The sequence below is a fragment of the Trichosurus vulpecula genome, chromosome 6 (assembly GCF_011100635.1).
Source record: "Trichosurus vulpecula isolate mTriVul1 chromosome 6, mTriVul1.pri, whole genome shotgun sequence".
Classification (NCBI taxonomy): domain Eukaryota; kingdom Metazoa; phylum Chordata; class Mammalia; order Diprotodontia; family Phalangeridae; genus Trichosurus; species Trichosurus vulpecula.
Genome location: NC_050578.1, coordinates 171,514,782 through 171,531,756, shown reverse-complemented (window position 1 = coordinate 171,531,756; position 16,975 = coordinate 171,514,782). Strand labels below are relative to the sequence as shown.

At 39.7% G+C, this 16,975-nt stretch overlaps 1 protein-coding gene across 1 annotated transcript in view; it reads left to right on the top strand.

The window, feature by feature from the left end:
• DTHD1 (death domain containing 1) overlaps positions 1-16,975 on the top strand; it is a 71,421-nt gene that overhangs the window by 17,897 nt on the left and 36,549 nt on the right. Inside the window, exons 3-4 of the mRNA XM_036762330.1 lie at positions 8,249-8,579; positions 9,947-10,126. Of these exons, the coding sequence (XP_036618225.1) occupies positions 8,249-8,579; positions 9,947-10,126 (511 nt within the window). The remainder of the gene's footprint in view (positions 1-8,248; positions 8,580-9,946; positions 10,127-16,975) is intronic.

Below are 16,975 nucleotides of genomic sequence, written 5' to 3'. Positions count from 1 at the left end.
TTTTGCCATGCTTTTATTAATCTAAGCATCTGAGTGGACTTGAAGCTTTGGGGATTTGTGAACAACATGTAGGATTTATGAAGAAATGTATTTTTTAAATGAAATTAGGACAAACAAGAAAATGAAAGAAGCAAGGCCTGCAAAATCTCCTGCATTTGTGGGCAAATTCCCTGTATATTGGATTGTTTTATTTTGTTTCCTTTTGTTTTTGGAAAATTGAAAAAAAATGAAGCAGGCATGGGGCTTTTTGCTTTTTAATGCTAGGGTTTGTTTAAGGAAGGACAAAATTAAAACAAGGATATTTGTGGTATGGAGAAGTTCATGGCCTCAGTGGCTGGCTGATATGCAGCTTCCCATGTGTTCCTTTCAGTTCTGCAGAGATGCAATGAAACTTTGACTCCAAAGAGTTTTTGCATGAAATAGGATCTTGTCAACTCAAGTCAACCAATCAATAAACAAGTATTTATTAAGTTTTGATTGTAGCCCCCTGTCCCTGTGTTTAGTCCAGGGAAAATAATGAAGAACACTGAGAGTCCTTGTTCTTCTGGTGCTTATAGTCTAGTCTGGAGATAGTATTTATCATGTAGGTAAATATTACATGCAGCAGGGAGGAGAAGCATTTGTAGCTCAAGGGTTCAGGAAAGGCTTCATATAGAAGGTGGAACTTCGCTGAACTTTGAGGGAAACTAAAGATTCTAAGAGATGGAGAGGAGGGAGTGCATTCCAGGCATGGGGGACAGAAATGGACATGGGAGATGGAATGTTATATGTGAAGAAAAATAGGAATGTGGCTAGACCTTAGCATGTGTGAAAAGAAGTCATATGAAATAAGCTAAGAAAATTGGTTGGGGCTAGGTTGTGAAGAGTTTTAAATAATACAGCCAGAGGAATTTATATTTGATTCTAGAGGCCAGAAGGAGCCACTGGAGTTTACTGAATAGGGGAGTCACACGGTCATACCTGCATGTAGAATAATCACTTTAGCATCTGAATCAAGGTTATATTGTATTGGGGAGACATTGGAGGAGGGAGACTGGTTTTAAGGCTATCGTAATAGTCCAGGAGAGAGATGATGAGTACAGATGCTTATACAAGGGTGGTAGTTGTGTGTATGGAGAGATGGGGGCAGATATGAGAGGTATTGTGGAGAAGAAGGAAGACATTGGGGGTTTGCTGCAGAAGGCTTTTATAGATTTATGTTGTGCATTTCTGAGACAATACTAATTGACTGGATGCAGCTGTTGTGGTTATTAGGGTCAGCTACATATTTTGTGGTTTGGGATGTTCTGGCAAGCTTCCTAGAGTACATATTCAACCAAATGTAATAACAAGACCAGGCAGTTATGTAATGGGGTTAGCCAGTGGACATGTAGAGTAATGCCATATTTACTTCCTTCACTCATTGTTATAGTTGTATCACTTCCCTCACCTATAGGTGTGTTCTGGATTGAATAGATGTCAGTTTCGAAGCAAAGAGAGAATTTGACCAATGTACCTTACCTAATAGGTTTAAGGATTCTGTTTGTGTTCAGTTCAGAGTTTTGGAGTCTAGGATGATCTTAGTGTATCATCTATATAAGTAAACATGTGTAAGGTACAGTTTCAGAAGAAGCTGTGTCAGCATTTTATGTGTATTGAGAATGGAGAGATGATTTTTGGTAACTTTTTTTTGGTTTTGTTTTTGTTTTCTGAGAGGAAATGTGAAATGAAGAGGTTTTGAGAATTTTAAGGGGAGAAAGCACGAATGCTTTTGAGCTGGAAAAGGTTTTGGTCCCTGCTAGGGAGAAACTTGAGTATTGTGAGTCAAGATGAGAGTCTGTAGTTTTGTGAGGTGAAGGAAATTTGAGATTTATGTGAAGGGAAGAAGTTTGGAATCTGTACAATGGAAAAGGATGTAGGAGTTTGGGAGGTGGGGGAGAAGAATTTAAAGTTGTAAGACAGGAAAGGAGTCTGGAAGTCTTTGGGTAGAGATACTGGGGAAGACTAATGAATTAATTCATTCCTTCCTTTCTCAATTTAGGCACATAACAGAATTTTACTGTACTAGTAGGTTGTTATTATGTCTTAACTTTGTTGGCTAGATCCTTCAAGGAGGATCTGTGGTAGAAAGTGGGCAAAATTCACACAGAATAAGGCATGAATGGGCAGTGATAGGCACTGAAGGACAGAATAGAGATTTTCTGAAGCCCAGAAATATCAAAGCATCAATGTTAGGCCATGAAAAGGCACTTACTAATTGCTTACTATGTGCTAAGTGCTTTGGGTGGGATAGGACTGGACTAGAACTTTCAGTGAGAGAACTACCTCTACCAATGTAAATGAGCACCTTCTTTGCTTATGCTCTTAGACATTTATTTTGAGAGCACTGAGGTGAAGTGTCTAGCGGGCTCTCCATCCACTAAATGACATTTCTTCTAAGCTCTAGGGATACAAATACAAAAGTGAAACAGTCTCTGATCTCAAGAAACTTGCATTGTAATAAAGGAAAAAACACATATAGAGGAGTTACTGTTGGCAGGGAGGATAGGGGAGGTTGGTAAGATAGGCAGCATGGTTTCAAGATATTCTGGGAAGTGGCATGGTGGCCTAGTTCTAGACTCCTCTTTTAGCTAAAATATAGTGGTACCTTATATATCATAATAAGGTTGTCTGGAAGACATAAATTCCCCCAACTTCAGAAAAGAAATCATATTCCTTGGGAGTCCAAAGTTGAGGATTTAAACATAGTCCAGTCTCAGAAGTGAATCAATAAATAAAAGGAAATGTTTTGGATCCAGTTGCTGTATTACCCAATGACTGAACTCACACTGATAAGGGTTAACAAGCATTTATCAATCAAATCAAGCATTTGATTAATTGTATTAATTAACAAGCATTTTTTAATCACTTAGCATGTGCAAAGAACTGTGCTAGGCACAGGGGATAAAAAAAACGGCAAAAAGTCCCAAATGACCTCTTAATCTAATGAGGGAGACAGATATGAAAGCAATTATGTACAAGATATGTGAAACATAAACTGAAGTTAATTTCAGACAGAAGGCATTAGTATTAAGGGAGGGGATAGTTGATTAAATATGAAAGAAACAGAATAACTATGATAAAATTGAAATTTAGACATGTATTCCAGATCAATAACTCTCCCATTATGAAAATATATTTTAAGATACCATGAGAGGTATCGTGTCAGGGCAGGCAATCCATCCTAGCTGAGGCAGTGAGGCACCCTGAGAGAGACACAGGAGCCAGCATGTACCAAACAAGTCAGATCCCCATACCCACCTCCATGATCACCATCTCCCCTCAGATCCTGATAGTGACAGTCTGATACTCTGAACCCAAGAGGCTTGGGAATGGCAATGTTCCCCAGGCCATTGGACCTGCTTTGTAGCCTACCCCAAAGCCATCAGTGAGAGGCCAAATCATTTTAGAGAAGGGGCCCTCTTTCTTTACCACCTCAAGCAGTACCTGCTGACCTATATCTCCCAGTAGATACATAAGCACAGGAGCCCCAAGAGTGGCAGCATCCTCAAGACTACCAGCTCTGCTTTCAGCTCTGTCTTTAGAGCCATCATATAGGGATTCATCCCTGTGGAGAAGGGGCCATTCATCCATAGCAAATGCTAGCCAACTGCCACTTATAAGGTAACCGAGTCAGCCTAGTGAAGCAGTAAGGCAGCCTGAGGGAGAGACAGGAGGCAGCATCTGCCAGGCAAACCAACCATGACCAGTACCTTAGCCACTATCTTCCTTCAGACCCCAATGGAGACAGCCCAGGACCTAGAACTCAACTGCCCTAGAACTAGCGACATTAAGTAATGACATTAAGGAAAAGGCATTGCATTTGCTTTGCTTCTGCGCCCGTCTCCAACTGACTTGCAGCTGAAACCTTTCATGTGTGTTGTCTTCTCCATTAGAATGTGACTCTGAGAGCATGGACTCTCTTTTCTGTTTAGTAAAGGGATTTGCACATAGAACTTAATTGGTGTTTTATTCATTCATGGCACAGTGGATATAAGGATTTCTTGGAGTCAGGATGATCTGAATTCAAGTTTCCCCTTTGACATCTACAAGCTGTGTGAATGTGGATGAGATTTAATCATGCACTTCAATAAAATTATAAACTGAAAAACACTTGTCACATTGATTGACAGTTTTCTCATTGAATAGTACCTTTGCACCAATGATAACAAAGATCTGAATACCAAAATGGAACATGTTGAAGGTACTTGATATATTCCGTACCAAATTGGTATTTTTAAGCTAATCACAGAGCTTCAGTATCTCTGTCAGTTCAGGGTGGCTTTGATAAGACTAAATAAAATTACCATAAACCAGATTAAGTCAGGTGAATAAACAATATTTTCTCTTGGCATTTTAGGTACCTATAGGAGGTATGGTCATTTCCCCCCAGGAAAATATATATTTAAGATATTCTTTTATATTAAATGATACCTTAGTAGTTTGAAACAGTCACCACATACCTCAATTAGCTTTAATACATTGAGTATTTTTTAAAAATAATTCTGCTTGATATTCTAATAAACACCAACAAATATGAGCATTTTCATAGAGAAAAACAGAAAATTGCACATGAAATCATGAATTGCTACAGGGTGTTCCTAAAGACTGGACACATTGGCATATTTTCAAGAAATGAAATGAATGAAATTTTCAACAACATTTTATTTAATTGGAATATTAACAAATAACATCTTCAACATGATTTCCATCATTTGTGATGCAAAGGTTGATGTGCTTCGCAAGATTCACATGAACTCGATGCAATAACTCCACGTTGCCATCTATTTTAGCACATTCACTCTTTATGAGTTCAGTCAAGTGTGTTGCATCTGTGATTTTCATTGAGGACACCTTCTTCTTTAGCATACCCCAGAAAAAGAAGTTAAGGGGGCTAAGGACTGTTAATCTTCCAAATATTTCCAAATATGCATTTTTCCTATGTGTCTAGACTTTAGGGACCCTGTATTATGCAGAGATTTTTTTTTGAAATAATAATAAATTCAATGTGTTAGTTTTAAAATTGTTCTGCTTTTCTGTATCTGCTTTAGAACTTTTTTCTTTTCCCTTTTATTCATTAAAAACATGCATCAATGGCCCGCCTTCCTTCCTTCCTTCCTTCCTTCCTTCCTTCCTTCCTTCCTTCCTTCCTCCTCCTTCCTTCCTTCCTTCCCTCCCTCCCTTTCCTCCCTCCGTTTCCTTCCTTCCTTCCTTCCTTCCTTCCTTCCTTCCTTCCTTCCTTCCTTCCTTCCTTCCTTCCTTCCTTCCTTCCTTCTTTCTTTCTTTCTTTCTTTCTTTCTTTCTTTCATCACTCTTATTATCTCCTATTTCCTTCCCAACTTCTGCATTCAGCAATTCTAAACAAAAACAAAACTCTTATAACGGAGTCAAGTAATCAAATCTACCCAAGGCTATATCTAAAAAGCTATGCCTCATTCTGCACTTCAAGTTTATTGCCTCTTTGTCAGAATTACAGATTACAGGATAGTAGATTGAGAAGTACAACGGATCTCATTGGCCATCTAATCCAACTCTTATTTAACAGATGAGGAAACTGAGAGCCATGGAGATAGCATGAATTACCCATGGCCACAAAGGTAGAAAGTGTCACAGGTAAAATCTGAAGTGAGGAGTATTTTTAAAAGAATTATATTAGTGTTTTATTTCATGTGAAATAAAGTACTTCATATAGTAGCAAAGCTCAAAGTAAGTCACAGAGAGGCCTAAACAGTTCAAACCAACACCACACCCTATAGCATGCATTGTGGGTGTTCCTCATTTAGTGGTTTCCTAGTCGTCCAACATAACCTATTCAGGTTTGTAAATTTAGATCATGACTCATCATGCTACCGCAGGATCAGGAGCCATCACCCTTCCTAATATAAAATGTTTAGCAAACAAAGAATCTTTAGGGTGCCTCTGTGGATAACTCACTTAAAAAGACCCTATTCTCTTTTTTTTTTGGATGGGGGAAGGCAGGGTAATTGGGGTTAAGTGACTTGCTCAAGGTCACACAGCTAGTAAGTGTGTCAAGTGTCTGAGGCCGAATTTGAACTCAGGTCCTCCTGACTCCAGGGCCAGTGCTCTACTCACTGCACCACCTAGCTGCCCTGACCCTATTCTCTTTCATAGCTCCTAGGTAATTCACATGCCTGAAGGTGAGAAGGTCCATTATAGATCAGTTCAGTTATTGGGAACAAAATTTATAGGGTGGAGTTGGGGCTATTGGGTTTTATGCCATGATGAACTCCCCTTTTCTGCTTAATTTGTCAAGCTTGTAAGGCTTCTTGGAAGAAGTTAACCTTGATATGGCTTCCTGGAATACATTTTGCAAATATCAGAGAGAATCATTCCTGAATACGAGGCTGGATTATGATAGACTTTCTATTTAAACTGTTTTCCAGTTTTATAGAATGTCATCCATTACATAAGCAGGAGAAAACATGGAAATCCAGCAACTGTGATTGCGATCCACTCATTTCTTCTCATTCTGAGCTATTCTTGTGCGTGTATACCCATAAATACTCCACAGAGGATCTACTCAACGTATTTGTGACATCCTGTGGGTACCAACACAGCACTCAGGCCATCCATCCACTTCCCATTGCTTTCATTATGTGGCCACCTTCTTTTCTGATAATATATTTCCTGAAAGTGGGGTAGTACGACTTTGAAAGTAGAGTTTGGAATCAGTTGACTTGAGTTCAAATTCTAGCTCTGTTATTTATTTATGTTAGTTATCATGTGACCTTGGATGAGAGAAAATCAGTTTTCTCATCACTAAAATAAGAAAATTGTATTAGAGGACCTCTAATGTTCTTTCTAATTCTAAAATTGAACTACTATACTTTTATGTTGAGGATGAGACTCAAAATTTATGATTATTTGGAGGAACTGGTGATACTTATCTTCAAGAAAAAAAGAATTAGAGAATAAATGATAGCCATCTTCAGATATTTAAAGAATTCAATTCAGCAAACGTTAAGTAACCACTATTTCAAAGCATCTTCTGGGTATTGGAGATAAAAAATGAAATGAGATTCAGAGATGCAGTGTAACATAGATGCTCAATTTGGAGATGGAAGTACCTGGGTCCTTATTCTGCCTCACTTTCCTGATCTATAAGATAAGGGGGTTAGATTAGATGACTTCTACAATTCATTTCAGCTCTAATTCTATTATCCTGTCCTCAAATACCTTGCAGCCTAATTAGGGGGTGGTGGTGATTAAGAAAAAATACGTAAGTAAATATAATACAACTCATAAGATAAGATATGTATAGGAGAGATCTGGAAAATGGGGAAGGGGACAAGGAGAATTATTTATGGTTAGGGGATGAGGAAGACTTCATGGAAAAGGTAGGCCTTAAATGAAAAGAAAGAAAGACTCTGAGGTGGTGGTAAAAATAGAGAGCTTTCCAGGAATTTGGACCCTTCTTTAAAATGGAGCAATGGTAAAAATGAACATAAGTCTGTGCAACAATCCAGTTTGGCTGGCATATAAAGTACGTGAAGGTGTATGACACCTGAGCCATTATTTTAGAGGGCCTTGAATGCCAGGCTAAGGAATTTGTGTTTTATTCAATAAGCAATAGAGATCCAATGAAAGTTTTGAGTAGAAGGCTCATACCATCAGACTCACCTTACAATGATTACTTGGGTGGCTGGCTGAAAGCTGGATTGGAAAGGAGGAAGGACTAGAGGTAGGGAGACTAGATAAAAGCCAAAGACTCTCCAGGTTGTGAGAGTTGATTGCATATGGGGAGGTAAGGGTAAAGTCCAAGATGTCCTTGAGGGGTCAAAGGCTATAGAGTAAGAAGCAAGGTGTGGTTATCCACAGATCTAGGAGTGAGGAGAAGGAGGTGTCATCTGGATTAGGGGTTAACTTTCTGTTTAGCCAAAGGGAAGAAGATAGGACATTAGACTTTTCCAAACAATTAGTGCTGTCCAAAGCTAGAACAGGCCCCATGAGGCAGTGAGTTCTTCATTGCTGGAGATGTATAAACATATACTGGATAACCAAGAAAATTGTGTGGGGGATTCATGCTCTAAGTAGGCATTGAACTGGATGATCTCTAGGCCCTTCTAACTCTGAGATTCTATAGCAGTCTTCAAATTTAAACTGTAATATGATAAAAAAAATTGTATAATCATTTATCAAATCAAATATATGAATATACATATGTAAATAAAATTATGTGAAGGAAAAACATCATGTGTTTTTTTTACAGATATCTCATTACTCCAATTGATGAGACCAGCCCCAAAGTAGCTTGTTATATCATAGCACCATCACCTATTCTACAAAACCTGACCTGCCAGATAACAAATAGTATTAGTTCTTTGGTGGTTAATGATTCTGAAGAATTGGTTAGCAACGTCATCACTGTTGAGTACTCAGACCAGGAGAGGGGACTACCATTTCCAATCAGCATTGCAATCCCATTTAGTGCACGCTACCGGGGAAATTACAGAGACATCATGGTGAAAGTGTCTGATAGAGACTTTCAATCAAGTTATATAACCCCAAGTTCATTGGAAGGAACACGAGGAAGTCATAAGGTTGGTAAATGCTGGGGATCCTTCTATTTTGCCAAGTTTGTTAATATACTCAGACTGCTGACCATGTTGTTTTTGAAATATGAAAGTCCTTGCCCAAGCTCCACTTAATGGCTGTATTTTGGGCCCTCCTGGCTCAGAGTGTATGTCAATAGTAACTGTTTCTCTTTGGAACAGCAATCCTGAGGGTCTTCCTCTCCCAGCTTGATTTTTTTTTTTCTAATTAAAGGGGCCATCCCTGGACTCACTTCTTAAAGAGCCCTATTCATTGAATTAGCGGTTACTTCACTATCAGTGAGTACATGAAAAGACCTTAGCCTAAAAGGGCCACATTGCATTCTGGGTCATCTTCAGTCATCCTGATGAATATCTGGTCACTGGATCCAGATGGCTCTGGAGGAGAAAATGAGGCCGGTGTCCCTGCCTTGCCCTCCCTCACTCAAATCAAAGTCGACTGCAAGTCCTGTCATCATTTCCCTGATGTCATGGTCCTCTTCAAAAACAAAGGACAAACACAACAATAACAACCTGAAATATGAAGATGATGCTACTGATTATTTGTGTTGGACTGGAGATCTGTTCTTCCTATGATCAATAATTTGTGTATCATGGTACCAATCACTTGTGTGAGAAACATGGTTTTGGGGATCACTGGACTTCCTAGGCAGGGACAAAGTCCTGAGGAAGAACCCTATAATAATCCTTAAGGAAGGCTGTACAGACCACAGGACTCCCAGAGGAAGACCAAGTAGTAGCCATCCCTTATTTTCCTTAATGTCCAAGGATACACATTTGTGAGATCCTTTCCCAGAGTGGAGAGTGGAGTTTGATGTCATAGAACAGAATATAGTTAATTAGTTTACCTGAGGAGAAAGACTAAGACAAAATCAGGGTGGCTTTAATTAGTTCTGTATTCTCACAGACTAAATTTAACAGCCACAGTACCTTTTATAATGGTAATGAGAATTAGGTTTTAATGGAATGGAACTCAAAGACCATTTACTCTAACCCCCACATTTTGTGGGTGTGTCCTGGGTATAAGGGAAAATCACAAAGTGTGCCTGGAGCAATATAGACTTCCCATCTAATACAAGTGGTCAGTCAGTTAATTTGTAGTCTGTTGGCCTTTCTGATTCTTAAACTTTAACATCTTTGGGAACTTACGTATGCAGAATTTTCATTTATTTGTGCAGGTAGCTATCTATTTAAGAGGTTTTCTTTTCACCATTTTTGTCTTCCCTGAAAAGCAATGAAGAACACAGTTAGCTAGACATGAACCTCAAGATGTGTTACAAAATTACTGAAATGTAGGACTTTCTTTCCCATGCCCCAGTGTTTTGCATTTGTTTTCTGTGCTATAATTCATTCAGGGAACCTGGGCTGAAGTAAAAGTTTATAAACTTGGCATCTTTTCTGTGGTATCATGCCTGAAGAAAGAATCCTTCATGGTTCCAAAGAAAGGTCTTTCTCTAAAGCTCAGCATGGACCCCAGGATCTCCTTAAGTTACCCCTTGGGAGTTTTCAGCTCTTCAGTCCTTGTACAGTTAAAGGTAAGTATGCATCATAGTAGTTGCCTTTTCATTCAATTCAATCCACTAAAACCTCCATTGATTAAGGGCCTGTTCTTTGTTCAGCTGATAATGATACTAAGACACAAAGAAATAACTCCTGACCTTAAGGTGCTACTTGGGGAGTGGTGGGAGGTGTGTACACAGACAAGGCAGTATGGGACATATGCCAGGGAAATACAAAGTAAGTTTGGGAGCACAGAGAGCAATAATAACTAATAGGATACGTCTTTTGTAGGAAAGAGCACCTTAAAGAGACTTAGGCATCCTGAGAAGCAGAGGGGGGAAAGCATTGAAGGGCATCTTTGCAAAGGCACAGAGATGAGAGACAGAAGATTATGTATGGGTAACAGCAAAAATAAAAGTTTGACTGAAACATAGGGTGTATAAGGGGGATTAATATAAAATCATACCAAAAAGATAGTCTGGAGTCATACTGAGAGAATCTACACAATCATAAGTTTGGAGCTTGACGGGACCTTCCAGTTAGCTAATCCAACCTCCTTATTTTACAGATGAAGAAACTCTGGTGCACAGAGGTAAATGAATTGCATGAGGTCATGCAGCTCTGGGATCTGAACCTAGCTCCTTTGGCATCAAATTCTCTGCTCTCTCCCCATTGTTCCATGTGACTAGCTGTAAATGCCAAACAGAGGAGTCTGCATTTTATCTTGTAGAAATAAGTAGACACTGAAGCTTCTTGAGCAGCGAAGTTAAGACTTGTACTTTAGGAGTTTCATTTTTGGAAGCTGTGTGGTCGAGGGATCAGAGAAGAAAAGTATTGGAGGCAGGAAGATCAGTTAGTAGCCTATTAACCAGAGTTCAGGCGAGAAATGATAAAGACTTGAACTAGAAGGGTGGCTGCTAGGTGGTACAGTGAATAGAGTCCTGGTCTGGGAGTCAGGAAGACCTGAGTTCAAATCAGGGCTCAGGCACTTACTAGCTGTGTGACACTGGGCAAGTCACTTTAATCTCTGTCTGCCTCAGTTTCCTCATCTGTAAAATGTGGATGATCATGCCACTCGCCTCTTGGAGTTTTTGTGAGGTTTAGATGAGACAGTATTTGTAAAGTGCTTAGCAGAGTGGCTGGCACATAGTGGGCAATTTATAAATGCTTTTCTTCTCTCCTCCTCTTACCCCCTTCCGTTGGAGAGAAGTGGATATTTGCAAAAGCTGTTGTGGAGGTAGAATCTTAAAGACTTGGCAACTGTGCGTTTGACAAATGGATGAATGAGAGACATAATATTTAAAATAATAGTAAGTGGATTATTCCAATAAAATACCAATAATTCCTGAGTCTTATATTTCATAAAGAATTTTGTGGTTATTATTTCATTTAATCCTTACAACAATCATGTGAAGTAGTTACTGCAAGTATTACGTTTTCCATTTTACAGATGAGAGAACTGAGGCTTATAAAGATTAAAAGCAATATTGAAAATAATGAGACATGGATCCTTAGAGCTCAGATAGAATTATATAACATGATGTTTTGTGAATATTTTAACCTAATGTTTCATAGAGACTAAACTAACCACATTTTTTGGGTATATATTGCTTGGTTTTTCTAATCTTTTAAAATGTATTATTAATTTATTAAACATTCATTTAAAAAAATTAAATTCTGAATTCTCCCCTCCCCTTCAATCCCTCCCCCACAAATTGGAAAGGCAAACAATATGATATTGCTGTGAAATCATGAGAAGTCATGCAAAATATATTTCCATATTAGCCATGCTATAGAAAAAAGCACTAAAAATAAAGTAATAAATGTCGTCCTTTAGGAGTTCATCAGCTCTCTCTTTGGGAGTGGATAGCATTTTTCATCAGAAGTCCTTCAGGATTGTCTTGGATCCTTACACTGATCAGAATATAGCTAAGTCTTTCACAGTTAATCATCATACAATATTGCTGTTATTGTGTATAATGTTTTCTTGGTTCTGCCCACTTCACTTTGTATCCATTCATATAGGTCTTCTCAGGTTTTTTAGAAAGCATCTTGCTTGTCATTTCTTACAGAGCAATAGTGTTCCATCACTATGAACCACAACTTGCTCAGCCATTCCCCAACTGATGAGCATTCCCTTCAATTTCCAATTCTTTGCCATAACAAAAAGACCTGCTATGAATATTTTTTGTAGATATAGGTTTTTCTTTTTTCTTTGATCTCTTTGGAATACGAACCTCATAGTGGTATTTCCGTGCCAAAAGGCATGCACAGTTTTTTTGTTTTTTTCATATTTTACTATTTAATATTTTAGTTTTCAACATTGAGTTCCGTAAGATTTTGAGTTACAAATTTTCTCCCCATTTCTACCCTCCCCCCCACTCCAAGATGGCATATATCAGATCTGATTGCCCAGTTCCCCAGTCAGACATCCATTCTGTCACCCCACTCCCTTCCCCATCCCCTTTCCCCTTACTGTCTTGTAGGGCAGGATAGATTTATATGCCCTATTCCCTATATATCTTATTTCCCAGTTGCATGCAAAAATGAACCTTTTTTTTGAGCATCTGCTTTTAAAACTTTGAGTTCCACATTCTCTTCCCTCTTCCCTTCTCACCCACCCTCCCTAAGAAGGCAAGCAGTTCAACATAGGCCATACATGTATCATTATGCAAAACACTTCCAAAATAATCTTGTTATGGAAGACTAACTATATTTCTCTCCATCCTATCCTGTCCCCCTTTATTCAATTTTCTCCCTTGACCCTGTCCCTTTTCAAAAGTGCTTGCTTTTGATTACCTCCTCCCCCATCTGCCCTCCCTTCTATTGTCCCCCCTTTTTTATCTCCTTCCTCCTTCTTTCCTGTGGGGTAAGATACCCAATTGAATGTGTATCAGGGTCAAATCTGATGAGAGCAAGATTCACTCATTTCCCCTCACCTGCCCCCTCTTCCCTTCCAACTGCTTTTCTTGCACTTTTATGTGAGATAATTTACCCCATTCTATCTCTCCCTTTCTCCCTCTCTCAGTATATTCCTCTCTCACCCCTTAATTTAATTTAATTATTTTAGGTATCATCCCTTCATATTCAACTCACTCTATGCCCTAATACTGAGAAAGGCCTCATGAATTACACACATCATCTTTCCATGTAGGAATGTAAACAAAACCTTTAGTAAGTCCCTTATGATTTCTCTTTCTTGATTACCTTTTCATGCTTCTCTTCATTCCTGTGTTTGAAAGTCACATTTTCTATTCAGCTCTAGTCTTTTCATTGAGAAAGCTTGAAAGTCCTCTATTTTATTGAAAATCCATATTTTACCCTGGAGCATGGTACTCAGTTTTGCTGGGTAGGTGATTCTTGGTTTTAATCCTAGCTCCATTGACCTCTGGAATATCATATTCCAAGCCCTTCAATCCCTTAATGTAGAAGTTGCTAGATCTTGTGTTATCCTGATTGTGTTTCCACAGTACTTGAATTGTTTCTTTATGGCTGCTTGCATTATTTTCTCCTTGACATGGGAGCTCTGGAATTTAGCAACAATATTCCTAGGAGTTTTCTTTTTGGGATCTTTTTCAGGAGGTGATTGGTGGATTCTTTCAATTTCTATTTTACCCTCTGGTTCTAGAATATCAGGGCAGTTTTCCTTAACAGTTTCTTGAAAGATGATATTTAAGCTCTTTTTTTGATCATGGCTTTCAGGTAGACCAATAATTTTAAAATTCTCCCTCCTGGATCTATTCTCCAGGTCAGTGGTTTTTCCAATGAGATATTTCACATTGTCTTCCACTTTTTCATTCCTTTGGTTCTGTTTTATAATATCTTGATTTCTCATAAAGTCACCAGCTTCCACTTGCTCCAATCTAGTTTTTAAGGTGGTATTTTCTTCAGTGGTCTTTTGGACTTCCTTTTCCATTTGGCTTATTCTGCCTTTCAAGGCATTCTTCTCCTCATGGGCTTTTTGGAGCTCTTTTGCCATTTGAGTTAGTCTATTTTTTAAGGTGCTGTTTTCTTCAGTATTTTTTTCAGTCTCCTTTAGCAAGTCACTAACTTGTTTTTCACGGTTTTCTTGCATCACTCTCATTTCTCTTCCCAATTTTTCCTCTACTTCTCTACCTTGCTTTTCCAAATCCTTTTTGAGCTCTTCCATGGCCTGGGATCAGTTCATGTTTTTTCTTGGAGGCGTTTGTTGTAGGTTCTTTGACTTTGTTGACTTCTTCTGTCTGTATGTTTTGGTCTTCTTTGTCACCAAAAAAAGATTCCAGAGTCTGAGTCTGAGTTTGAGTCTGAGTCCTTTTTCGCTGCCTGTTCACATTCCCAGACAACTACTTGACCTTTGAGCTTTTTGTCAGGGTATGACTTCTTGTAGAGAAGAGAGTACTTTGTCCCAAGCTTTAGGGTCCAAGCACTGCTGTTTTCAGAGCTACTTCTACTCCCCAGTCACTGCAAGTTCTGCCACCATAGTACACCTTCTCCTCCCAGAACCGCCAAGCAGGACTGTGACCCAGATCCAAGGAGGGCACAGCGAGAGAACCTGCCTCTTCACCAGCAAAGCATTCCTTGCACTCACACTCTGATCCACCAGCTTGACTCCTCCCGCCAGGTGAGCCATGGTCTCTGGAAGCAGTTGACATTGGAACTCTGGAAGCAGCCACAGGAGCTTCCTGATGCTGCTGCCACCACAGCCATGCCACCTCTGCCACCCCCAGGGCTGGGACCGGACCGCTCTCACCCAGATTCAGCAGTTTTCCCACTAACCTGCTCAATGGTCTTTGGTGTTTGTGGGTTGAGAAGTCTGGTAACTGCCACAACTCAAAGATTCATGGCCCTGTGGCCTGCTCCGCCCAACTCCTGGTCTGGTCTTTCCTGGCATGGCCCATGGTGTATATCTATATATCATTAAGGCAGAATTCATGACTTCAAAGATAACCATGAATATGCCTGAATGTTCCAGAATAGCAGGATATAAGTAGAAGGCAGAGAAGTTAAAGCATTTATTGAAACTCAAAAGTAGCAGACCCATGGGCCAGTGTCCCCATTTCAACATCCTGGCAAGAACCTTCCAAAACCAGTATGCCCATCTCACAATAGTGACCAGGAGGCCACAGAAAAACATTATGGCAGCAAGCCAAGCCATACTGGTGCTTCCCCTCCCACCCAATGCCAGGGCCCTCCAGCAAGAAGACCACCTACTAGCCTCAAGCCCCTGCTCAGCACTCTCTGGTCTCCACAAGGGTCTGTCCTGCTTTTTTGTAGCACCTGCTGCTGTCGCTGCCTCTTCTGCCACAATCTCCAAGCTATGTTCCAGCTAGCTGACTGCTTCTGCTGTCCTTCAGCTCTTAACTGCTCTCACCAACTGCCTCTTAGCTCTGCTCCAACCAATCAGCAAGCTCCTCCCACAACAGGCTTCATGTCGTCATGTGGACCAGAACTCAGGTGCCTACCATTGATTCCAGTCCCAGCTACTCCCCCCAGGATGCTGAGAGCCCCGCCCCCGAAGCCCAGTGAATGGGAGGGAAAGATCTTCCCATTCACTGATTGCCTTTTCACTCTGCTGTTTTGTGGGTTCCACAGCTCTAGAATTTGTTCAGAGCCAGTTTTTACAGGTGTTTGGAGGGATTTGGGGGAGAGCTTACCAAGTCCCTGCTTTCCAGCCTCCATCTTGGCTCTGACCCAGGCGTGTACAGTTTTAGAGCTTTTTGGGCATAGTTCCAAATTATTCCCCAGAGTCCCTGGACCATAAACTAACCACTTGTGATGAAATAGATCATTTTCATTCTTTTTCCCCCAACTTGAATTCTTGCCATATTAGCAGAAATTTCAAATGTTATCACTGTGTAGTATCCCACCTTGCTGGGCTGCTTCGGCAGTAAATAGCTGTCACAGGTTCAAAGTTTTCTGTGAATCTTTGGCATCTCCTAAAGTCATAGCTCATGCATATCCCACTGAAGTATTTACCTTTAATGATTAGCCAAAGGACTTAGAAGAAAATACATTTAATGAAATGGTATAATAAGAAATGTAGCAACAAAGCATTTTCCACATAAAATGAGGAGTCACTCTTCCAGGAGCATGCACATCAGTAGGAAGAGTAGGCGTAGCATGGATGAAGTGGTATGCACACAAGGAATATGGCAAACCACTCAAGAGGCAACTCATACCTCTGGCATTGCAGGACTGCTCCTAGGTAGGCCATTGTTATGCTAACCAATTCTCTTCAACAACTTGCTTGTTCTCTAGTCTTTGTTCAACTGTGCTCACATGGACAGTGAACCATTATAATCTGTCTCTGCTGTGCTTCGTTGGTCACTCTTCAAGGAAAAAGTGGATGCTGCCATCATGCCCTTTCATCCTAAAGTATATAGTCTTTCTTTCTGTTAGAGCTCTTGAGGGAGATGGAGAAGGAGAGGGAGAGGGAGAGGGAGTTTCTTTCTCTTGTTGCTCTGCCCAAAGGAAGGTACATCTGAAAATGTGGTATGGGGGATATATTACACAAATACAGCAATATTCATAACTAAATTGTTAGATGAATATGGAATACTTTCCTAACCCTCAACCTTATGCTTTAAGTGGTACTACACCTAAATCATGTAAAATTGATTTTTAAAAATAGATATTATATATATAAAACATAGTATTTCACTGTTAGCATGCCTCCACAATTTTCTGTGAGTGATTTTTAAAATTACTATTCAATAATGAGTTTGGAGGGGGTGGTCCCCCAGTGCAAGTGCTAATAATTTCCCTGAGAATGATCTTGGAAGAAGTTGCCATTATCTTACAGTTGAGGTTGGGGCTGGGGTAGGGAGCTCATATATATAGTAAGGCTTCTTAGAAAAGTTACATAGAATATATTAACTTCTAACTTGCAAACAGAAAAACTT